This window comes from Mercenaria mercenaria, chromosome 2, assembly GCF_021730395.1.
Source record: "Mercenaria mercenaria strain notata chromosome 2, MADL_Memer_1, whole genome shotgun sequence".
In the NCBI taxonomy this organism is placed as follows: domain Eukaryota; kingdom Metazoa; phylum Mollusca; class Bivalvia; order Venerida; family Veneridae; genus Mercenaria; species Mercenaria mercenaria.
In genome coordinates, this window is record NC_069362.1 from 37402246 (window position 1) to 37427669 (window position 25424).

The 25424-nt window shown below is 35.5% G+C and overlaps 2 protein-coding genes across 4 annotated transcripts in view; both read left to right on the forward strand.

Moving 5' to 3' along the window:
- Window positions 1-8343, forward strand: part of LOC123562118 (phospholipid-transporting ATPase ABCA3-like) — a 62600-nt gene extending 54257 nt beyond the window's left edge. For 2 of the 3 annotated variants that reach the window (XM_053535322.1, XM_053535317.1), the window contains exons 17-20: window positions 648-1171; window positions 2845-3032; window positions 3292-3462; window positions 5029-8343. In XM_053535322.1, coding sequence (XP_053391297.1) covers window positions 648-1171; window positions 2845-3032; window positions 3292-3462; window positions 5029-5581 — 1436 coding nt within the window. In that variant the 3' untranslated portion in view covers window positions 5582-8343. The remainder of the gene's footprint in view (window positions 1-647; window positions 1172-2844; window positions 3033-3291; window positions 3463-5028) is intronic. The other variant, XR_008369522.1, reaches the window with a different exon arrangement.
- Window positions 8344-17946: 9603 nt separating this feature from the next.
- LOC123562119 (uncharacterized) lies at window positions 17947-23980 on the forward strand. Its single transcript, XM_053525261.1, has 3 exons — window positions 17947-18977; window positions 22910-23036; window positions 23918-23980. Exons 1-3 carry the CDS (start codon window positions 17947-17949, stop codon window positions 23978-23980), a joined length of 1221 nt encoding a protein of 406 aa, XP_053381236.1.
- The last annotated feature ends 1444 nt before the right edge of the window (window positions 23981-25424 follow it).

Genomic DNA, 25424 nt, shown 5'->3' on the forward strand with positions numbered 1-25424 from the left:
TCTCCCCTTCCTACTTTAGATGCAACACAATAATCTCCCCTTCCTACTTCAGATACAACACAAAAGTCTCCCTTCCTACTTTAGATGAAGCCTGATTCCCGACTAGTTTTGAGACTACTATTCTACAATCAGCCCGGTATGATGTGTGAAACATAGAGAGTAAACATATAGGCACCAGTCTACTTCAGATGCAGCACAATAGTCTCCCCTTCCTGTTTCAGATGTAACTTTCTGGACATTTCTGAGATGCTCTTGAGTGTCTCCCACCAAACTAAGAGGCCTGTACTGGTTCTTCCCAGGAAAGATGGCTTCGCGTGTATCGGTGCTATACACAGGGCACGTTAAAGAACCAGACTGTCTATTCACAAAGAGCTAGGCTAAGTTAGCCGGACACGTCTGTATCTGAAAAGTTCTCTCTGTCTGTTCTGGGGGCTTTATCTCACTCTGTCCCTCTGGTCAGATTGCTCTGAGTCTGTACTAGTAGAGGATGAATTTTGCGCACTGTGTGGCTGCGTTTGCTATATGTAAAGCGCCTTTGGACGTGTTTATCATGAAAAGGGCGCTATATAAATTTGGTATAATAATAACTTAATAATGTCCCTTTCCTACATCAGATGTAACTCAATAATCTCCCCTTTCTACTTAAGATGTAACAGGTGATTGTGGTAAAGATGAGTGCCTTGACTACAACGCTAACCCCCTCGGCTGGGAGGCGAACGGTATTGGCCGGATGCTGGTATTTCTGTGTATACAGGCAGTTGTTTACTTCTTTATCCTCTTCTTGATCGAGTCAGAAGTGGCACATTCTGTGCTTCAACGTGTAATGAAGAAGTCTCAGAGGCATGAGGCCTATAAGATCATGTTGACAGATGAGTCGGTTGTTCAGGAAGATGAAGATGTAGCAAGAGAACGAGCCAGGTTGGCGAACACAGACTGGCAGACACTGTTCTCCAGTGAAACACTTGTCATCTCTGAGCTTACAAAATACTATGGCTCAAACTTGGCAGTAAATAGAATTAGTGTAGGAATTCCTCAGGGTGAGTGCTTCGGTCTGCTAGGTGTGAATGGTGCAGGGAAGACTACAACATTTAAGATGCTGACGGGAGATGAGACTGTATCATCAGGCAGTGCGTACCTAAGTGGACACAGCATTATATCACAGATTGCTGAGGTGAGAAAATCACATATAAAAAGGTTAAACTACTTTCAATTGGGTCTCAATAAAAAATATAAAAATGACATCCATCTTACAGTTGTTTTACTGCATCAATTCTGTTCATTTCTCATATGAATGAAGTAGGTATCCTTCATAAAACACTTCTTTTAAGGGCATTGTGGAATAAATGTGTGTAAATCCACTGGCACCCGACCAGAAAGAAAATGCCTCTCTACATGTTATACCTTACTCCTAGGTATTCTATAAGAACCATGGTCATGAAGGGGAAAATATACTAAAAAATAATAATGCAGCAAGTATTGTATGGTATATGGTATACAGTTTTTAGCTCGACTTTTCAAAGTAGAGTTTTTCACAATGCAGCAAGTATTGTATGGTATATGGTATACAGTTTTTCACAATGCAGCAAGTATTGTATGGTATATGGTATACAGTTTTTCACAATGCAGCAAGTAGCAAGTATTGTATGGTATATGGTATACAGTTTTTCACAATGCAGCAAGTATTGTATGGTATACAGTTTTTTAGCTCGACTATTCATAGAATAGTGAGCTATTGCACTCGCCCATGCGTCGGCGTCGGTGTCTGTGTCCGCGTCCACATCCCGATTTTGGTTAAGGTTTTGTATGTAAGCTGGTATCTCAGTAACCACTTGTGGGAATGGATTGAAACTTCACACACTTATTCACTGTGACAAACTGACTTACATTGCACAGGTTCCATAACTCTATTTTGCTTTTTTACAAAATTATGCCCCTTTTTCGACTTAGAAAATTTTGGTTAAGGTTTTGTATGTAAGCTGGTATCTCAGTACTTACTAATGGGAATGGATTGAAACTTCACATACTTGTTCACTATCATGATCTGACATGCACTAAGCAAGTCCCATAACTCTACTCTCTTTTTTTTCAAAATTATGCCCCTTTTTCGACTTAGCAGTTTTTGGTTAAATTTTTGTATGTAATCTGATATTTCAGTATCCACTAATTGGAATGGATTGAAACTTCACACACTTGTTCACTGTCATGATCTAACATGCACTGTGAAGGTCCCATAACTCTACTTGGCATTTTTACAAAATTATGCCCCTTTGACTTAGCAGTTTTTTGTTAAGTTTTTGTATGTAAGCTGGTATCTCAGTATCCACAAATTGGAAAGGATTGAAACTTCACACACTTGTTCACTGTCATGATATGACATACAGTACAGAGGTTCAATACCTCTACTTTGCATTTTACAAAGTTATGCCCCTTTTTCAACTTTTGTATTCATTCAATTGACAAGGCTGTTGAATAGTCGAGCGTTGCTGTCCTCCGACAGCTCTTGTTTTACAATGCAGCAAGTATTGTATGGTATACAGTTTTTCACAATGCAACAAGTATTGTATGGTATATGGTATACAGTTTTTCACATGTTTCTTTTTCTGCTGTGAAAGAAATATGTAGACACCTGAAAAGTATTGCTAAGGTCAAATTGTATTCTGCCATAATTATTTTATTTTTGCAACATTGACCATTCTGAAATTTTTTTTTTTTTTGTTCCACAAAATGTATACATAAGTTAGGATATTGCCTGCAGTTTTAACAAATTAAGTGTTTATTCTGCAACTAATTTGACATAAGTTGGCTTATTGCCTGCAGTTTTGACATAATGATTTTATCCTGTAGGTACGACAAAAGCTTGGTTACTGCCCACAGTTTGATGCATTGATAGATCAGATGTCAGGACGGGAAACCCTGTACATGTATGCACGTCTCCGAGGGATACATAAACACCAGATAGAATATGTTGTCAATGATCTACTTGATGCTTTACTACTTACAGAACATGCTGATAAACTTGTACAGGCTTATAGGTGAGGGACTTTCTCAAAATGAACTTGTGCTCTGTGTTGTTAATTATGTATTACTTTTATATTAAACACATTCTTAAAATGTCTTTCTGATTTTAACACAGGCTAAAAATGAGATATCAGTGTCAAATATAGCTGAAACTTTTAATTACAAACTTGTCAGTACTTAATAGGTCAGTAGGTTGATTCATTAAAACATTTTGTTAACTAGAATCCACATTTTATACCTGATCTGTGTGTTAATACATACTTGTTTTTTTAGTGGTGGAAACAAGCGGAAACTGAGTACAGCTATAGCTTTGATTGGTAACCCACCAGTTATCTTCCTTGATGAACCAACAACTGGTATGGATCCTGTGGCTAGAAGATTCCTGTGGGACACATTGTGTAGTATACGACAGTCTGGAAGGACATTAATACTCACCTCTCATAGGTACTTTTCTACATTAACAATATTCCACAGTTTTGAATGACATTAATATTCATCTTTCCTAGTTACTTTCTTACTTAACCTCTCATAGGTACTTTTCTACATTAACAATATTCAACAGTTTTGAATGACATTAATATTCATCTTTCCTAGTTACTTTCTTACTTAACCTCTCACAGGTACTTACCTATGTTCACGTAGTAAATGATAATCTTGAAGGACATTAATAGACACTTCTCATAAGTTCTTTTCTAGATTCATATAGAATAGGATAATCTGGAAGAACATTGATACCTCTCAGTCTGGAGGGACATTAATACTCGCGTCTCGTATGTACTTCCTATGTTCATGTAGTACGCAACTGTAGAAGTGCAGTAATATTCACCTCATATAGGTATTTTCCTAGGTTCATGTAGTATGCTGCATTCTGGCGTTTCCTGTGATTCTACCCATACTGGCACCCTCCGTCTGACACCCTCCATGCCAGATGACTCTCTTGCTGTTAATGACAAATTCATGCACTGATTATAGATTTTTGAGTAAAGTGCAATAAAAACCCAAAACTTTGAAAGTTGCTGTCCATTTCTTAAAGCATATTTCTCGATTCAAAATAAATTATTTCATGGAAAAAACGTAACGTTACGCTACAAATGATAAAACTAAACTGGAACTTTGTTGTTGTGCCTAACTCAAACGTCATGAGGTTACTTCTTTTTATGCTCATTAGTTTCCAGATCTTTGTTTAAAAAACGCTTCAATGAAAAAGGAGTGCTACAAAGAAAGTCATTCATTTTCTTTATTTATTCTGTAATTTCTAAAATATGGTATATAAAAAAATAATCATTCATCTACTGCCGGTTGTAGATGATGGTTGGAATATCTGGCTCTTGGGTATAAGAGAGCTGTAATGGCATCACGCATGTCTGTTCATCCGTCAGTCAGTATTTGTATCTACTTTGTATCTTCTAAACCGCTCAAATGATTTTTATTAGAATAGCATCAGTTGTTTACCTCATCAAGACAACATGCAGAGCATGCAATACAGTTCACTCAGTCTAAGGTCAAGGTCACACTTAGAGGTCAAAGGTCAAATAGCTTACTGTAACTTTGTGTCCACTCCATAGCTTTTTAAACCGCTTTGAAGATTTTCATTAAACTATCATGATATATTTACCTCATAAAGACAACATGCTGAGCATACAACCCAAGTCACTAGGTCAAAGGTCAAGGTAACTCTTGGAGGTCAAAAATAAGATAGCCAAAATTTATCTTTTTAATCACTGGAAGGATTTTCATAAAATTTGCATCAGTATGAACCTTATCAAGATGACATGCAGAGTGCACAACTCAGGTCACTATGCCTAAGGTCAAGGTCACCCTTGAGGGTCAAAGGTCATGATCACAACAGTTTACTGTCCCAGTAACCAAATTGCATTTTGGGCTATTAATTACCTTTAGTGATAGGTCTAGTTGATACAAAAATCTTTCTATACAAGAACAGCAAAAGTATCTTAATAGAATGAAGACTGTGCTATTAAGGAAAGAATTTTTATGATACATTTTTTTCAGCATGGAAGAGTGTGAAGCCTTATGCACTCGACTAGCTGTGATGGTTAATGGACAGTTTAAGTGTCTCGGCAGCCCACAGCATCTGAAGAATCGGTTCGGTGAAGGTTACTTCCTGATCGCCAGGGTTGGAACAACAAGTACCGAGGACATACCCAACCCAGAACCATTAATGAAATTCATAGAGCAAAAATTTCCTGGCTGTGTTCTGATAGACATTCATCAGGGTTACATTAATTATCATTTAACTGACACAACATTAAAGTTAGCAGAAATATTCGGCACGATGGAAAAAGCAAAAGCTAACTTTAAGATAGAAGATTACTCAGTGAGCCAAACAACGCTAGAACAGGTGTTCCTAAACTTTGCACGTGCTCAGGTGCCTCCAAATAACCCAGGTAATGGTTGTTGCGGCGGTTTTTGTCTAGCATGTGGCTTGTTCAGCAGTTGTTGTAGGACGAGGACAAGGTTGCTACCGTCAGATTTTGATGAAAGTATTAGTGTACATTCCAATACAGAAGGTAACCCAGGGCCAACATCTGTTGTCTCTGTATGATCAAATTGTGATCTAAGTCTGTGATTTATTTGTTATCACCAGTTTTCTTTATTCTTTTTGTTTTTTAAATATGAGAGTATAGGTGTCGAAAGATTTTTGAAAAAAAAGTTAGCAGTTCTTTTAAGGGACCATACTAGTATACAACAGATTTTAACATATTTTATTTTGTATTGTAAATTTGTATAAGAAGTGTTTAGCTAGTTTTTCTTTAATATTTTTATTAAATCTGTTAATGCATTCAATCCTGTATTTAGCAGCCAGATGATAGAGTGACACAGTCTGGCTGCTTGAGTCAGGTGATAGAGTGACACAGTCTGGCTGCTTGAGTCAGGTGATAGAGTGACACAGTCTGGCTGCTTGAGTCAGGTGGCTGATTAACCTTAAGCCTGCTAAATTTAAAAAATGGACTGGTCCATCATTCAGTTTAGGTGATACAATTTCTTATTCGAAGGGATCTTCACTGAAAATTTACTGACTGAAAAGAACAGTGCAGACCATGATCAGCCTGCATGGATGTGCAGGCTGATCTTGGTTTGCACTGGTCGCAAAGGCAGAATCACTTGCCACCTGCAGGCTAAAGGTTAAGACAGTTTGCAATTAGAACAAAAAGTTAAATGAGCTGACCGGCTGCTCAAGGCAAGTGGTTGCTAAATACAGGCGGCCACTAACACAAGTTCGGCTGGACTCATTTTTTTACTGTATCTTAGTACATTTGTAATATTGATTTTTGCCTTTTACAGTACCTGTATCTAGAGTTCTATTCTGTATGTCTTACAGCATTTTTGAAAGCCATTTTATCATATAAATTTTGTTTATAACATTTTATTGTGCAATATTGATAATTTAAAGCATTCTTAAAATATACATGGACATTCTACTACACTATTATCTATTATACACTGTTTTATACTGTATTTCTGTTTGTACTTTTTACTACTTCTTTAACATGTTAGGTTTGTTTCATTAATTATGCTGCCAAAGTTTTGCATTAATTGAAATATTTTGAGCAAATAAATAAGAAAAAACTGTAAATTTGAGAAAGGTATATTAATAATATAATTTTATGTGCATTCTTGCATAGCGGATTGGAGATTCTAGTGTTTTACACTGTGCTTCGAAACATTTGACACTCTAGGGTATAGAATGATTCCAAGTAGACCATTCATTAGTGTTTTTACCTAAAACTGGATAAAAAGTCTAACTCCTTGATTGTTCTGAGAAAAAGTTATTTTATGAAAAATACATAATGTGATGCTGCAGGTAAACATACAGTGTTACAAACCTTTGAAACAACCTTGATGTAAATGTCCCTAATTTTGTTTAATACCCTATTGTAAGAAAATACTGTAGTTCTGTAAAGGTATTCATTTGTTGTGTTTTAAGGTTATGGACCTGTAATGACAATCGACAACATACTTGACATTACGTAATATTCGATACTACTTCTCCTTTTTACGGCAGCTAATGTAGCTTGTGTGAGCAACTAGACGGAGAATGCTGAACTCCTACATGGAGAATACGTAATCGAACGGAAATAATCGATGTTCATTACGGGTCCATCACCTTAATATTTGTAGAATATATTGGATGTATCACTGGTTTTATGTGCGGATGGGAATGTAAACATCTCGAATGAGAAGTAATTTATAGCAAAAGAGTGCTTTAACACTATTTATGCACGATGGGCGGTTTATTCGGGTGCAATAATTTCACGAGTGCGCAGCCTGAGTGAAATTATTTGTACAACGTATTACCGCCCGAGTGTATAAACAGATGAATTACTGCCCAAGTGTATAAACAGTGTTAAAACACGGTTTTGCTATAAATTATTTCGATTCTTATATGCCCTTTATCTAAAAGAGTAGATAAAATATAGAAGCGCTCTTTCTTAGTCGCAACAAAAACTTAGACGTCACCACATGTTAATGCGACGTCATTCTAGCAAAAGAATGTTTTAACAGAGACAAGCATATTAAGATTATCTTTAATGTAAAACATGTCTTATTTAAGAAATAATTTATAGCAAAATGGTGCGTTAACACTATTTATACACGATGGGTGGTTATACGCCATGCGTAATGATTTCACGATGGGGCAGCCCGAGTGAATTATTTTGAATGACGTATAACCACCCCAGTGTATAAATAGTGTTAAAACAACATTTTGCTATAAGTTATTTCAAATCTAATATGAATTTATTGTAAAATTTAGATCAAATATGACAGAACTATTTCTTAGCGCATGCATGGCGCCAATTGTTAGGTCGTCACACTCCTTTGTTTTTGCACGCCAGGACTGGAAATGGTAATACAACTTGCAGAAGAGTTCAGTTTGGGTGCAGAAGATGTCGAATTATTCTGCAAAGCGAATTACCAACTTAATATATGTGTAAATTAATCAAGACAGTTGATCAATGTGACATTTCATTTTAAACATGCTATTAAGTAAAACATTTGATCAAATTTGAAAGCACTATTTCTAGATGTATACATGACGCTAAATATCACATTGATGTGACGTCAACATTATATCGTTGTGATAATTAAAGCTTTGTTAGTCATATTAGAATTTAGTATTATGTTGTTTTCAAAAAATGATGTCAGTTTGGTATTTTTCATCCAGCTGATAACACCCAAAACTTTCCAATAATTCTTCATGCTCCTACATTTTGTCAACTCTTATGAAGTAAAATGTCTATGGAGGTCTTACCTATTCATGTCTGTAGCAATGTTCTATCTTTTTTTTAATGTGTTTTACATTTTTATCCCCCGCCGATGAAATCGGGAGGGGGGTATTGAAATGGCGTTGTCCGTCCGTCAGTCCGTCCGTCCGTCCGTCCGTCCGCAGCCATTTCTCAGTAACTACTTGGTAGAATTTCATGAAACTTGAAATAAACATGAACCAACATACTGCGATGATGCCCGTCAAGTTTTTTTTTTGATTGGTCAATTTCCCTCAGAGTTATTGCCCTTGATTTAATAAAAAATGTCCGTCTGCAGCCATTTCTCAGTAACTAACAAGTAGAATTTCATCAAATTTGAAATAGACATGAACCAAGATACTGTGCTGATGCCCGTCAAGTTTTTTTTTTGATAGGTCAATTTCCCTCGGAGTTATTGCCCTTGATTTAATGAAAAATGTCCGTCTGCAGCCATTTCTCAGTAACTAGCAGGTAGAATTTCATCAAACTTGAAATAGACATGAACCAAGATACTGCGATGATGCCCTTCAAGTTTTTTTTCGATTGGTCAATTTTCCATATGGTTATTGCCCTTTAATTGTTTAAAAATCCACAGATCTGTACATAACAAAGCAACCAATTGGAAGAATTTCATTAAACTTCTTTCATTTTTTTCCATGAACGTTTATTATAAACATGTGATGTTATGTACCTACACCTGGTCACCATCTTACCTTGATCACCCCTCGCCCCCCCCCCCCCCCCCCCCCCCCCCCCCCCAATTTTTTTTTTTTTTTTTTTTTTTTCATTTTTCGTTTTCTATCAATATTTATAATCAACATGTAAACTGTTGTATCCTCACCCCACCCCCCACCCAAACAAACCATTCATTTTCTTTTAATTTGATTTTGACTAATGAAATTATTTGCTTCTTGGTAACATTCTTAACTTTTTGCTGGATATATTTTTTTGCCGTTCCTCAACTCTGACCCTTTCGGCGGGGGATTCCAATTCATCGAATTTGCTTGTTCACTCTTTATCTTTACTAGGTTTCAAACATTAAATGGTTGTTCCTCATATCACCTACACCGTATATGACAAGGTCCATTATGGTACATCAGTTCCAATATTTCATGACTTATGCTCCGTTTTTACTTTGCAATTCAGGTTAAAGTTTTTATGCACTTTTTCTCTCTCAGCAGATTTGCTTCAGATATTTGCATGTTAGGGTTTTGTTTCTTGGATAATATAAATTCATTTGAGACTCTGACTGAAATGTATTATTAAATGTTAGACTAGTTACTTGTTACTTCCATTTGTCTTTTGAAGTCGTGCATAGATCTCCTGATGTAGTATATATAAAATTTAGTACTTGGTATGCGAAATATTTATCAAAATGTTTGTTACTTATTTGAACATTATTCATTGATTTCCTCTGTCAGTTGAAAAGACACAGTACATAAATTGTCAAAATCAGATATATATTTAAGCAGCAAAAGCACTTATTTCTATCATTTAAGTATGTCTTTTTACTATTATCTTGGTGTAGACTTTATTTTTATATGCTTGTTATTTTTCAAGATGTTTGTAGAGCTATTTTGAACAAGATTAAAAGATTAAACGTTATAGAATCCAGTTTTGTTTCTTTTAGCTCACCTGAGCAATGCTCAGGTGAGTTTTTGTGATCCCTCGATGTCTGTCGTCTGTCAACATTTAGCTTGTGTATGCAATAGAGGCTGTATTTTTCAACTGATCTTCATGAAATTTGGTCAGAATGATAACCTTGATGAAATCTAGGCCGAGTTTGAAAATGGGTCATCTGGGGTTAAAAACTAGGTCACTAGGTCAGATCAAAGAAAAACCTTGTGTATGCGATAGAGACTGTATTTTTATGCCCCCGAAAGGAGGCAAATAAGTTTTCAACTGTCCGTCCGTTCGTTAGTCACAACGTTATCTTTTTGCATGAAGGCACTTTACTCGCAAACCACTGCACCCAGGACCTTCAAACTTCACATGCTGATAGTACTTATTGAATACACCACCCCTACTGACTTTTGGGTCACCAGGTCAAAGGTCAAGGTCACAGGGGCCAACGTTAACTTTTTGCATGAAGGCACTTTACTCGCGAACCACTTTACCCAGGACCTTCAAACTTCACATGCTGATAGTACTTAATGAGTACACCACCCCTACTGACCTTAGGGTCACCAGCTCAAAGGTCACGGTCACAGGGGCCAACATTAACTTTTTGCATGAAGGCAATTTACTCGCGAACCACTTCACCCAGGACCTTCAAACTTCACATGCTGATAGTACTTATTGAGTACATCACTCCTACTGACTTTAGGGTCACCAGGTCAAAGGTCAAGGTCACCAGGTCAAAGGTCAAGGTGCTGCTGGGGGGCATTTTTCACCATTAGTGACAGCTCTTGTTCAATTAGTTTTTATGAATTTTGGTCAGAATGATTACCTTGAAATTTAGGCCGAGTTTGAAAATGGGTCATCTTGGGTCAAAAACTAGGTCAATAGGTCAAATCAAAGAAAAACCTTGTGTAAGTGATAGAGGGTGTATTTTTTAGCTCACCAGTGACCTGAGCCAAAGGCTCATGGTGAGCTTTTGTGTCCGCTTGATGTCCGTCGTCCATCGTGCGCGTTCGTCCGTCCGTCAGCATTTTCTAAAAAAATCTTCTTGAAAACTACTAAGCAGAATTACACCAAACTTCACAGGAATGATCCTTGGGTGGCCCCCTTTCAAAATTTTTCAAAGAATTTAATTCCATGCAGAACTCTGGTTGCCATGACAACCGAAAGGAAAAACTTTAAAAATCTTCTTGTCCAAAACTGCAAGGTATAGAGCCTTGATATTTGGCATGTGACATCATCTTATGGTCCTCTATCTAGATTGTTCAAATTGTGCCCAAGGGGTGAAAAGAGGCCCCGGCCAGGGGGTCACAAGTTTTACATAGACTTATTTAGTAAAAAACTTTAAAAATCTTCCTGTCTAAAACCACAAGACCTAGGCCTTTGATATTTTGTATGTAGCGTTGCCTTGTGGTCCTCTACCAAAGTCGTTCAAATTATGCCTCTGGGGTGAAAAGAGGCCCTGCCCCAGGGGGTCTCAAGTTTTACATAGACTTGTATAGGAAAAAAACTTTAAAAATCTTCTTGCATGAAAATGCAAGACCGAGGCTTTTAGTATTAAATATGTTGCCTTTCCTAGTGTTTCTCTATCAAATTATGTCCCTAGGATGAAAAGAGGCCCTGCCCTGTGGGTACCAAGTTTTGCATAGACTAATATAGGAAAAAAAAAATGATCTTCTTGTCTGGAAGTTCAAGGCCTAGGCCTTTAATATTTGGTATGTAGCATCATCTGGTAGATCTCTAACAAGTTTGTTCAAATTATGCCCCTGTGGTGGAGAGGCCCTGCCCTGGAGGTCACTTGTTATAATTATGAGTTACATAGGAAAAAATACTTCAAAAATTATCAGATCATATTTCCTAGACTGTTTAATTATAATTACCTGATGACCCCAAGCGATTAGCGATCACTTGACTGTGACCTTGACCTACTGACCTACTTTCTTTTTTTTAAGATACAGCCTTGAAATTTCGATGACATGTACAGTTTTAAACACCGATCTTAAAACTGACTTCCAGTTACCATGAATGTGACCTACTGATCTACATTCTTAATATTTTAGCATCAGTTTGCCATTTGAAACATGGGACTCATATTACTCAGGTGAGCGATCTAGGGTCATCATGACCCTCTTGTCAATTAATCTCAATGAATTTCAGTTAGAATGAATGCTTTGATGAAATTTAGGTCAAGTTCGAATATGGGTCATCTGGGGTCAAGAACTAGATCCCTAGGTTAAATCAAAGGAAAACCTTGTGTATGTGATAGAGGCTGTATTTTTCAGTTGATTTTCATGAAATTTAATTAGAATGATTACCTTGATAAAATCTAGGCCGAGTTTGAAAACAGGTCATCTGAGGTCAAAAAGCAGGCCACAAGGTCAAATCAAAGAAAAACCTTGTATGTGTGCTAGAGGCTGTATTTTTCAATTGATCTTCATGAAATTAAGTCAGAATGATTGCATTGATGAAATCTAGGTCAAGTTTGAATATGGGTCATCTAGGGTCAACAAGTAGGTGACTAGGTCAGATCAAAGAAAAACTTTGTATATGCGATAGAGGCTATATTTTTCAATTGATCTTCCTAAAATAGATTGCCTTGATGAAATCTAGGTCGTGTTCGAATATGGGTCATATGGGGTCAAAAAGTAGGTCACTAGGTCAAATCAAAGGAAAACCTTGTTATGCAATAGAGGCTGGTTTTTTTTTTCAACTGGTCTTGCTGAAATTAAGTCGGAATGATTGCCTTGATGAAATCTAGGTAGAATTGGAATATGGGTCAGTTAGGGTCAAAAAGTAGGTCACTAGGTAAAATCAAAGAAAAACCTCGTGTATGCAGTAGCGGTTGTATTTTTCAACTGATCTTCATGAAATTTTGTCAGAATGGTAACCTTGATGAAGTTTAGGTCAGGTTCGAATATGGGTAATATGGGTTCAAATACTAGGTCACTAGGTCAAATCAAGGAAAGAACTTGTGTATGCAATAGGGGCTGAATTTTACACTGGATTTTCATAAAATTTGGTAAGATTGGATGCCTTGATGAAATCTAGGTCAAGTTCGAATATGGGTAGTCTGGGATCAAAAACTAGGTCACTAGGTCAAATCAAAGAAAAACCTTGTGTATGTAGAGGCGGTATTTTTCTTGTCTGTTTAACCTGCTAAATTTCTAAAATAAACTGGTCTATTGTTCAGTTTGTGCAGTACCACTTCCTATTCAAAGGGGTGTTCACTGAAATAGTGGACTGTGCAGACTAACATCAGCCCGATCTTGGTCTGCACTGTCCACAAAGGCAGAATCACTTGCCACCAGCTGGCTAAAGGTTAAGGTATACTTGGCTGCAGTCATTGTGTATTTCTGCCTATATAAGTAATGCACTAGGGTAGGGTAAACAGATGCATGGGTGAAAGGTTGGATTCAGTGTTGTTATATTTTCTGATCATAGAGTTTATTCAATTTTACCATGACAGAATTCAGCTGAAGCCTGTGTGAGGGGTGTTGCACATTTCATTACCTCTCAGATTCGATCAAACCAAGTCTAAAATTATTTCGCTTGGCTGCAAATGTTTTTTTTACTACACGCACTGCCAGAACAAATTTGGTAGGAGTATTGAGAAAAGCCAGTAAAATCTACTTCATGCATTTTATTTACAGCTTTATATAATATCTATATAGTGAACATTTGTTGATGCTAATGGTTGAAGTTACTTCAAAATGCTGATTTTTCTTAATTATAATGGTCTTAACAAAATTCGAAAATCTAACAAAATTAACACGTAATAAATATCTTTAGATATACAACTAATTTTACATAGATAGCATTAGAACTGGTATTCATAACAAAGAGGATTTCAATTGATGACAGTGTTTCAGTGGATTACAGAAATGTAACGTTGATTCATATATTTACAATGAGAAATACCACAAAAAAGATAGGAAATAAAAATTGTTTTATACGTAATATCAAAATATATTTCCCTTCTGAAAGAGTTGCAACTTGTGTTTTTACTCGGTGAATTCGATATGTTAAGCTTAAGAGTCACCAACACAAGGTCATATGGCCAGATTTCCTGCTTATGATGGTGGAAGAAGACCCAGGTACCCCTCTGTGCATTGTTTCAAGCACAGGTGGGCATGGTGGAAGAGCCCCTGACCTTCCAACCTTCCATATGCCAGCTTGATGGTTTCCTGACATTAAGAATTCTACAGGTTTTGAACCCACATCAGTGAGAGGAAAGTGATTTGAAGTCAGCAACCTCAACCAATCGGCCATGAAGGCCCCCCCACTCCCTTAATTTTACTTGGTGAAAGATACTTTGACTGTAAACAAATATTTTCTTTATAATGGCATCTAAACATAAGTAACTAATCAAGATAATAACACTACCACTACTTACATTAATACTATTTTCTAAAAACTTAATAAAAACACAATTCCATGGCACATTAAAATATTGTTACCCAACAATAATTTCCCTCAACAACCACAAGGCATGGCAAGTTTGGGATATGACGACAGTTTTATTTGTACATTAAATAAATAGGAATTACTAACATTTTAGTTCTAAAATGGGTTATACTGAAAACCCAATAACTATAATGTATTTATTTATAACTCCTAAAGTACTGGTCAACTGGAGAATATGTCTTGTTCTCGACATGACCCCAATATTTTCTATGTGGCATAAAATCTGTTACATAAACATGTACAGTGAAACACAGCTGTCTCAAGCATCAGTAGCCCCAGCAATTCCTGTCAGCCCCAACTTTCTTTACATTTTCTACATCTAGATAGCGTGAAACCCTGGATAACTCAACTCAAGCATTTTACTCATCTACTAACTGCCTTGCACCATCTGTGTTTAACTGTACAAGCACAACAGTTTACAAATACTGTGAAACATAACATTATTATTTTCTACAGCCAACAGGAAAACAAAACAAATTTCTAATTCATTTTTCCCAGTAAGTATTTTTGTTATGTAAACTTTAAATTCAAAGGTAGCAACAATTGACAAAATAGTACAGAACAAGAGCTATTGCAGGACAGCAACACTCAACTACTCAAAAGTCCTAACACTCAAAGAGTTAAAAAAACGAAAATGTCTACATAAACAAGTACCAAAAGAAAAACAATTTCTATCTGTAAAAGTTTCTTCTTTTATAATGCTTAATGAGATAACAGATCACAACAAAATAAAAATCAAAAGTCAATAAATGTGCATAACTTTGTTAAATTAACAAGAGCTGTCACAGGAGACAACATGCTCGACTATTTTGAAGCTGGATAATGAAATAGGGCATACCTGAGGAAGCTGGAGCTACTATCACTGAAGTGTTTAGTGACTACAATGTGGGTGATGATACTGAACAAAGTTTAAGTCCGAGTCAAATTTATTTTAGGAAATAATGGAAATAGAGTGAAAGTATTTAACCAAGTATAAAAGGGATATAATTCATGGAATATTTCTGCAAAGGTAATCTACCATGTGTCATATCATGTGGTAATAATGTGGAACAACCATTTCAAGTTTGAATAAAATCCATTTAGTAATAAGTGAGATTAAGCAAAAGATAAAAAGCGCATCAAAAAAGGTGTGGACATGGGATGGCACCAAACATGATAAAAAGTATCTCCAACTGTACATAATCAAAACTACATTAACAATATTAAATAATTTGTTTCAAATTAAATGTGGCATTAAAATACAATTTAAACCTGAAATTCTAAGTAAAAAGGGGACACAATTTATAACATATTTGGGACAGAGTGTTTGACCTTGGGTCACATGATGATGTGGAAGAACTGTTTCAGCTTTGTATCAAATTCATTAAGTTAAAACAAAGATATAGTAGATGTACATCAAAATTAACCTAAAATTCTAAATAATAAAGGGGCATAATCCATGAAATTAGTGCAACAGTTATGGCTCTTGTGTAATACGATGTGGGTAATGATGTGAAACAACTACTGTAAACCTTTTTTTTTCGTGCAAATTAATGTTCACATTTTGCTGATCTCGAACTGATTTGCAGATATTAATTTTCACGTTTTCGTAAAAAGTTAAGAAACAGTTTTCATGAATTTATATATTTAGCATCTTCTTACCTAAAGTTAAAAAGTGTGCCATTATATCCCCGATGATGCATTTCAGACCAATAATTTCCACTTGCAATGGTTCGTGAGTGTGATAATGTGGAACAACAACTTTATCAGGTTTGAATCAAATCCATTTAGTAATTACAGAAACATTTTGAAAGTGCACAAAAACTTCAACCTCAAATTCTAAGCAAAGAGGGCAGATAATCATGAAATATTGGTATGGCCCTGTGTCATATGATGTGAATGCTGATGATGAATAACTGTATTAAGTTTTAAGCAAATCTATCAAATACTTACAAAGATACAAAGATAAAAAGCGCATCAGAAAAGGTGTGGACATGGGATGACACCAAACATGATAAAAAGTATCTCCAACTGTACATAATCAAAACTACATTAACAATATTAAATAATTTGTTTCAAATTAAATGTGGCATTAAAATTTTATCCAATAACAATATTGTAACAGATTTATGCAAATGATAAAATTGGAAAAACAACATTATAACTTCTGTACAGTGACATTTTTGTTCATAACACCTCCACACAGTGAAAACCTCCTTTCAATGACAGATTATTCCTATCTATCAATACCAGTTTCTTAGCAGAATAATCTCAGCAAGCACAGACATCCCAACTCTCCCGATCCGATCGGGTTTCTCCCGATTCTGGTTGTAAAACCCGATCACCCCGATCAGAAGTCTCAATCTCCCGATTAAAACAAAACAAAACAAAACAACATAAACACACAAAAAATATGAAATAATCCACTTCTTTGCGCCTATCTGATACTGTATCACTACTGACGAGTCTGTAAACAACAGCTTTCAGATATTTTCGCACCTTATTCTACCCGTGCTGATATTGTTTATTACACGATTTAACAAAGCCAGGTGTTGATTAATGTGTCACAGTTGAAATAAAATCCAGACATTAGATATCTAATTAAATTCAATCAAATTTAGATTAGAAATTATACTGGCTTTAGCTTTTTCTGTAACTTTTTGAAATCGAAAGTAGATGGTCGCCGAGTCAACCTGCTAGGTTTTAAAAAACATTTCTCTTAAACTCATTTTGATAAGAGGAAATGTCATGGTAAATTTTAATATCACTTACTATCAAATGCTGTTAAACTGTCTTTGCATCATAACAATTTGTCAAACACATCCTTTTAACTGGAGTTTTAGGCAAATCTACGAAAGTGTAACAATACCCGGACATTCAATTTTGGATAACAGGATAAAGTATTTGAGCCAGGGGTTTTAAATACTGGTTGACAGGGATGAGAATCAAACAGTAAATTTTCTATTGCTTGAACTTTTATTCTTTTAGCTATATACATTTTGTTTTTACAGTTCTAACAGCTGTACTGTTTGTCATGTAAAATTCACCTGGGTAAGTCTTCTTTCCAACAAAAGAAATAAAAGTGCAGGTTTAATTCTCAGTGGTGTTTTGAATTTAGACATAGTGCTTAAAGTGCCATAACTATTTAATTTTGCACAGAAGGCTTCAAGCTTCGTTATCATGAACATTATTACCGCGGTATAAAATCTCCCACTTGAACACCTCAATCTCCCACTTTGGGAAGCAAAAACTCCCACTTGGCATTCAGAAAAAGTTGGGATGTCTGCAAGCAACAACCTTGAAACAACAGACTATAGTCTTCTTAGTAGTGTTTTTATACAGGTGTAAATGTACTAATTGTTCCATTATGCAGAGGTGTGAATGTACTAATAGTGCTGTTACACAAATGTTAGAAAGTACCAATGGCACTGTTATGCAGAGGTTGGGATGTACTAAATGGTGCTATTATGAAAGATGTTAGAATGTACTAATGTTGCCATTATGCAGATGTTAGAATGTAATAATTGCATTGTTATACAGAGGTTAGAAAGTACTAATAGCACAGTTATGCAGAGGTTGGGATGTACTAAATGGTACAGTTATGCAGATGTTAGAAGGTACTAATCATGTTGTTACGCAGAAGTCAGAATGTAATAACAATGTTGCTATGCAGAGATTAGAATGTACTAATGGTGCTGGTATGCAGAGGTTGGAATGTACTAATCATGTTGTTATGCAGATGTCAGAATGTAATTATGATGTTGCTATGCAGAAGTCAGAATGTAATAATGATGTTGCTATGCAGATGTTGGAATGTACTAATGATGTTGCTATGCAGAAGTCAGAATGTAATAATAATGTTGCTATGCAGATGTTGGAATGTACTAATGATGTTGCTATGCAGAGGTTAGAATGTACTAATCATGTTGTTATGCAGATGTCAGAATGTAATAATGATGTTGCTATGCAGAGGTTAGAATGTACTAATCATGTTGTTATGCAGATGTCAGAATGTAATAATGATGTTGCTATGCAGAGGTTAGAATGTACTAATCATGTTGTTATGCAGATGTCAGAATGTAATAATGATGTTGCTATAAAGAGGTTGGAATGTACTAATCATGTTGTTATGCACATGTCAGAATGTAATAATGATGTTGCTGTGCAGAGGTTGGAATGTGCTTATCATGTTGTTATGCAGATGTCAGAATGTAATAATGATGTTACTATGCAAAGGTTAGAATGTAATAATCATGTTGTTATGCAGATGTCAGAATGTAATAATGATGTTGCTATGCAAAGGTTAGAATGTAATAATCATGTTGTTATGCAGATGTCAGAATGTAATAATGATGTTGCTATGCAGAGGTTAGAATGTGCTAATCATGTTGTTATGCAGATGTCAGAATGTAATAATGATGTTGCTATGCAGAGGTTAGAATGTGCTAATCATGTTGTTATGCAGATATCAGAATGTAATAATGATGTTGCTATGCAGAAGTTCGAAAGTCCTAATGATGTTGCTATGCAAAGGTTGAAATGTACTAATGATGTTGCTATGCAAAGGTTGGAATGTACTAATAATGTTGCTATTCAGAGGTTGGAACCTACCAATGATGCTGCTATGCAGAGGTAAAGGACATTATGCAGAGATCAGAATGTACTAATGATGTCATTATGTAGAGGTTGGAATGTACTAACAAAATACCAACAGTATTTCTATATAGCACTTGAACATGCACTAACTGCACATAAACATATCTGAAAACAAAAACATTATAATATCTCTGTAATAATACGAAAATATAGTAATACCACTATCTCTATACAGACATCAACAACAAAATGAGCCGCACCGTGAGAAAACCAACATAGTGCACTTGCAACCAGCATGAATCCAGACCAGCCTGCTCATCCATGCTATTCGCTAATGGTTTCTCTAACCGCAATAAGCTTTGAAAGCAAACAGCATGGATCCTGACCAGATTGCGCACTATGTCGGTTTTCTCATGGCCCGGCTCAAATACTCCAAAAATAGTTCTATCAAGTATTTACATATCTAACAACTACTAGGGTAGTAACTAAAAATATCAACTGTACTAAAAGCTGCCTTTTTATATTTCATTTTTACAGTATTTACAAGTTACTGCAAGAGCAATTAAACTTTATCTTACCCGAGTCATAAAAGAAAATGTACCTTAAATATATACACATGAAAATCAATTTAATGTGAGACAGGAAACTCCATTCTCTGCTAAAGTTTCCTGCAAAATATGAAAATGCTTGTATAACCCTTATAAAAACAAGAGCTGTCTGATGACAGCGCGCTCAACTATTCGAAGAATTTACTGAAGAATGGGGTCAAAATATTTCCACAGATTTTCAAGCAAAAGAAATAAACAGATTAGACAAACAATGTTCCTGTATTTCTTTGATTTCGATAAGTCTTGCACTAAATGGCAATGTATGAACCAATTTCAAAGTCCAAAAAGGGCCATAATTCAGTCAAAATAGTTATGTACTCTTGCCTACAGATGGAAATCATAATGATAAACAAGTGTTCAAAGTTTAAAAGCCATATGTCAAATAGTTTTGACAAAACATGGACTTGTATGAAAACAACCAATTTCAAAGTCCAAAAAGGGCCATAATTCAGCCAAAATAGATGACAGAGTTATGTACTCTTTCCTACAGATAGAGACTATTATACTAAACAAGTGATAAAAGTTTCAAAGCCATATGTCAAACACTTTACAAAAAATATGAACTGGTACGGAAAACTTAACCAAGATTTCTAAGTCAAAAGGGGCCATAATTCAGCCAAAATCCTTGATGGAGTTATGTACTCTTGCCTATAACTGGATATGGTGATGGTAAACAGGTGTTGAAAGTTTCAAAGCTTTATCTCAAAAGACTTTGTCAAAATATGAACTGGTACGAAATATTATCCCAGATTTCTAAGTCAAAAAGGGCCATAATTCAGCCAAAATCCTTGATGGAGTTACGTGCTCTTGCCTATAACTGGATATGGTGATGGTAAACAAGTGTTGAAAGTTTCAAAGCTTTATCTCAAAAGACTTTGTCAAAATATGAACTGGTACGAAAAACTTAACCAAGATGAAAGGGGCCATAATTCAGCCAAAATCCTTGATGGAGTTATGTACTCTTGCCTATAACTGGTCATGGTGATGGTAAACAAGTGTTGAAAGTTTCAAAGCTTTATGTTACAAGACTTTGTCAAAATATGAACTGGTACGAAAAATTTAACCATGATTTCTAAGTCAAAAGGGGCCATAATTCAGCCAAAATCCTTGATGGAGTTATTTACTCTTGCCTATAACTGGCCATTGTGATGATAAACAAGTGTTGAAAGTTTCAAAGCTTTATCTCCTAAGACTTTGTCAAAATATGAACTGGTACGAAATATTATCCCAGATTTCTAAGTCAAAAAGGGCCATAATTCAGCCAAAATCCTTGATGGAGTTATGTGCTCTTGCCTATAATTGGATATGGTGATGGTAAACAAGTGTTGAAAGTTTCAAAGCTTTATCTCAAAAGACTGTCAAAATATGAACTGGTACGAAAAACTTAACCAAGATTTCTAAGTCGAAAGGGGCCATAATTCAGCCAAAATCCTTGATGGAGTTATGTACTCTTGCCTATAACTGGCCATGGTGATGGTAAACAAGTGTTGAAAGTTTCAAAGTTTTATCTCAAAAGACTTTGTCAAAATATGAACTGGTACGAAAAATTTAACCATGATTTCTAAGTCAAAATGGGCCATAATTCAGCCAAAATCCTTGATGGATTTATGTACTCTTGCTTATAACTGGCCATGGTGATGGTAAACAAGTGTTGAAAGTTTCAAAGTTTTATCTCAAAAGACTTTGTCAAAATGTGGACTGGTACGAAAAACTTAACCAAGATGTGACGCCGACGCCGTGGTGAGTAGGATAGCCAGACAGGCCAGTCAGATAAGGTAAGAAAGGTTAGACAAAAGGACAGTCAGATGTAAGGATGGTCAGACATAAGGGCAGTAAGACATAAGGACAGTCAGATGTAAGGATGGTCAGATATAAGGGCAGTTAGACATAAGGACAGTCAGATGTAAGGAAGATCAGACATAAGGGCAGTTAGACATAAGGGCAGTAAGACGTAAGGATGGTCAGACATTAGGAAAGTCAGACATAAGGATGATCAGAAATAAGGACAGTCAGATGTAAGGATGGTCCGACATAAGGGCAGTTAGACATAACGACAGTAAGACGTAAGGATGGTCAGACATAAGGACAGTAAGACATAAGGAAGATCAGACATAAGGACAGTTAGACATAAGGTCAGTTTCAGTCTCCAGCATTAAACTCCTTTGACACATTATCCTAGCATTAATAAAGAACTTGTAAAAGAAGTAAAAACATGTATTAAATTAATATCAATGCCTAGCAGAATGTTGATTATGTTCAATGTGGTGTAACTTATGCTTTTCAAACCATAAATTTGTACTATAGATGAGTATCATTGAAAAAAAAGTATCTATACCCATGACCTATTTAACAAAATACAATTTCTCATTCAAATATCTATGAACAGATCTCTTTAGTTAAAACAGGTTTTTGCAAAACTACTTAAATGAGAATTATCTGATGTTGAGGATCACTGAAGCATGGCATAAAGGATGTGAAATCAAAATGAATAAATTATAAAATTTCAAACTGGATATCTGTGACAACTAATTACAGCAAAACTTATGAATATTACAGGAAGTCAAATGTCTTAATGCAATGATTTTCAGAAATCCATAAAAATTCAATTTCTAAAGTTAAATATTTCATCTATAATAATTTATTTTTTGCTAACAATACTAACACATTGGTGGAGAAAAATTCGTTAACTTGTCCAACCCCTCGGAGTTGTCTTACTATACACGCTCAGAATACAACCATGACTAATACAAATGTACTGAACATTACGAGACCCCTAGAAATCAATGCTGTCCTTGTCCTATAACCCATGACTTATACCAAACATTATTCACCCCTACCATCAAATATTATCCCCCTGTAATGGCTTGAAATGCAAACAACCTTGACTGATACAGAACACAATCACACCCTTCGTAACAATCGACAGCAAGCCATAGGACACAATAATTTAAAGACAGCACATAAAAAGTAATGTCTTAAACCTTACAGGAAGTGGGAGCAACTGAGCTTGAAATTTTCAATCAAATTTATCCCTATTTTATTAAAGGCAAAAGATTAAACTGATTAAGCAAGTGCAATAAACATTTTCACATCATTTATCCTTGGATAACATCAAATTTTCTGAATTCTAATATCCAATAAATCTTTATCAGATAAATGTCAGGTTTATTTGGATATAATCTCATTTCTTGCAACATCAGCTGTGTTTAAATAGCAAAAATATATATGCAATACGAAAAAATCTCCATATATTCATGGTTTAGATCAATTTAAGTTTCCCAGTTTTCGTAAACATTTGTTATAAACATGAGCTTACTAGGTATTAAAAGAATCATTTCTGAGTAAATAATTTTATTCCAGCACAGAACAGCGACTTCCAGCAGAGAACAGGGGTTTCCACTATAGGACAGGGGCCAGACCAGGAACCTGGAGTTTCCAGTACAGAACTAAATTTTTCAGTACAGAACTGGTGCTTCCAGTACAGAACGTAAGATTTCAGTACAGAAAAAGGGATTCACTGCAAAAACTGTACTTTCACCACAGAACAAGATCTTCCAATACTGAATAAATGTTTCAAGAGCAGGACAAAAACTTCCACTTCAGAATAATGGCTTCCAGTACAAAACATGCTTCCACTATAAAACAGGGGCTACCAGTAAAGAACATGACCTTTCATTACCGAAAAGGGCTTTCAGTAAAGAATATGGGTTTCCAGTACCCGGATTTTCCTTCTCTGAACAGATGTTTTCAGTACAAAAATCTTAAAGGAGACAAGCCAGAAAGTGTTCAAAAATCATGCTACCATGTTACCTCAACAGAACACAAGCCCTGCACTGAAATCTTTCAGGCAGTATAGAATTCTTTAACATGAGAAAGCCACCAAGCTGGCTCTTCTGTCCTAAAAATGTGCCCACACACGTCTGAACTAATGTTAGAAAGTGAACCCAGGGTCTTCCTCCGCCATAGGTAGGGAAGATGCCATATGACTTGAATTGTTTCACTGTGACTTTAAACTTGATAAAACAACTATCTCATTCAGTAATTACAAACTTACTGTTGTACCCTTATCTTCATAAAATCATTTGAATTTACAACAGCTGTTCAACACATATGACAGATAGTAACCTATAAAACAAAAGATTTACTCTCGGAAAGCCAATATTCAATAATCATACACATTTTCTTATTTCTTGTCAAAAGCTTCTTACCAACAAGTTTTAGAAAATAAAAGTTTTGATTCAAATGTCGGCAGCAATTAGAAACCTTCCTACTTTTCTTTTATGTTTAGGGTCATAGGCCACAATATTATCTAATTTCAAGAATATTTCTGTCATACAAATAGACAGCATCCTTTTCTATCTCCATTAGGTGTTTATTTCACTGGATTTAAAACCATTCTCTTACTTCAGTTATGAAACAACAGTCAGTTAATCTAGCCAGGGCTAAAAGGAATTGGGGCTTGCAAGTTGCAAAAACACGATTATTAAGCACCCCCTTTGCAAAACAAATCCTGACAGTAAATTAATCTAACAATCTGGTTTCAGACTTAAAGCCTGGTACAAACTGATGAAAAGATAACACAATCTGAACAGATTTCAAAGTCCCAGGGCATAAGACTTTTCTTCTTAAGTGATTTACTTAATTTACTTGATAAAAGATAAACTGACAACTTATAGAAAACATTTCTCTTTCTGTTACTTTAAAAGGAGACATTCTTTAATCTTAAAAAGCTAAAGCAGGATTACTTCAAGTCTCTTTTCATCAATTTTATTTTTGATTTTTAGAAATGTTGTTAAATTTAGTTAACTTATATGAACTTTAAGCTGTAGGGATTCCAACTGAAAGAAGTACTTGTACTTTATTTGGGTGTATGCAGGTTTTCAAGATCAGAACACAATGTCTGACTCTGACGTGCAAACATGAGCTGTGCAATATCCATCTATATCTTAATTTGAATGTAAATAATTTTATTTGTTTACTTATACTGCATATATACAATTGAATAAGTTACAAAATTGTATTACTTTTTAAGTTAACTCTCTGCATATTATTTTTTTAGTGTTTTTTACTTAGTATACTTATACATGAGCCGCGCCATGAGAAAACCAACATAGTGCGTTTGCGACCAACATGGATCCAGACCAGCCTGCGCATCCACGCAGTCTAGTCAGGATCCATGCTGTTCGCTAAAAGTAACTCTAATTGCAATAGGCTTTGGAAGCGAACAGCATGGATCCTGACAGGACTGCATGGATGTGCAGGCTGGTCTGGATCCATGCTGGTCGCAAATGCACTATGATGGTTTTCTTATGGCATGGCTCATATCTTGATCCAGTGCCTGAATATATTCGTACCAAATGGACATTTCTTTTTTTATGCTTGACCCTCTTGGGTTTCTGCACACACATAATAATACTAGACCATTTGAAATATGTACGTTAAAATTATTTATATGGTGAGAAACTATATTCTTCAGGGATTTGTTTTTTTAAGGCTGATTTTGGGGCCGAATATGGCCCCATCCCAATTGCAAAAATGTGCTTATTTTCCCAATTCTTAAGTTTAAATTTCCCAAAATTTTACTGACCGTTGAGTTTCTCACTGAAGAAATACCAGAAAATTTAGCAGACACTTTCAAAAGACAAAGAATATAAAACAAAAGACTTGTACATATGACATCAAACAATAACAATGCTGAAATCGAGGGTGTATGATGGTAAAACTTATTTTTGTATTTCCCAATTTTCAGGTTTTATGCACCATTTTTCCCAACTGAATGGGCCCCGGGCCCCAGTTTCTAAATGGTAAAAAAAATCCCTGTTCTTACTGACAAGCTGCACTACAATATAATGATATTCATTCATACTGTATTACA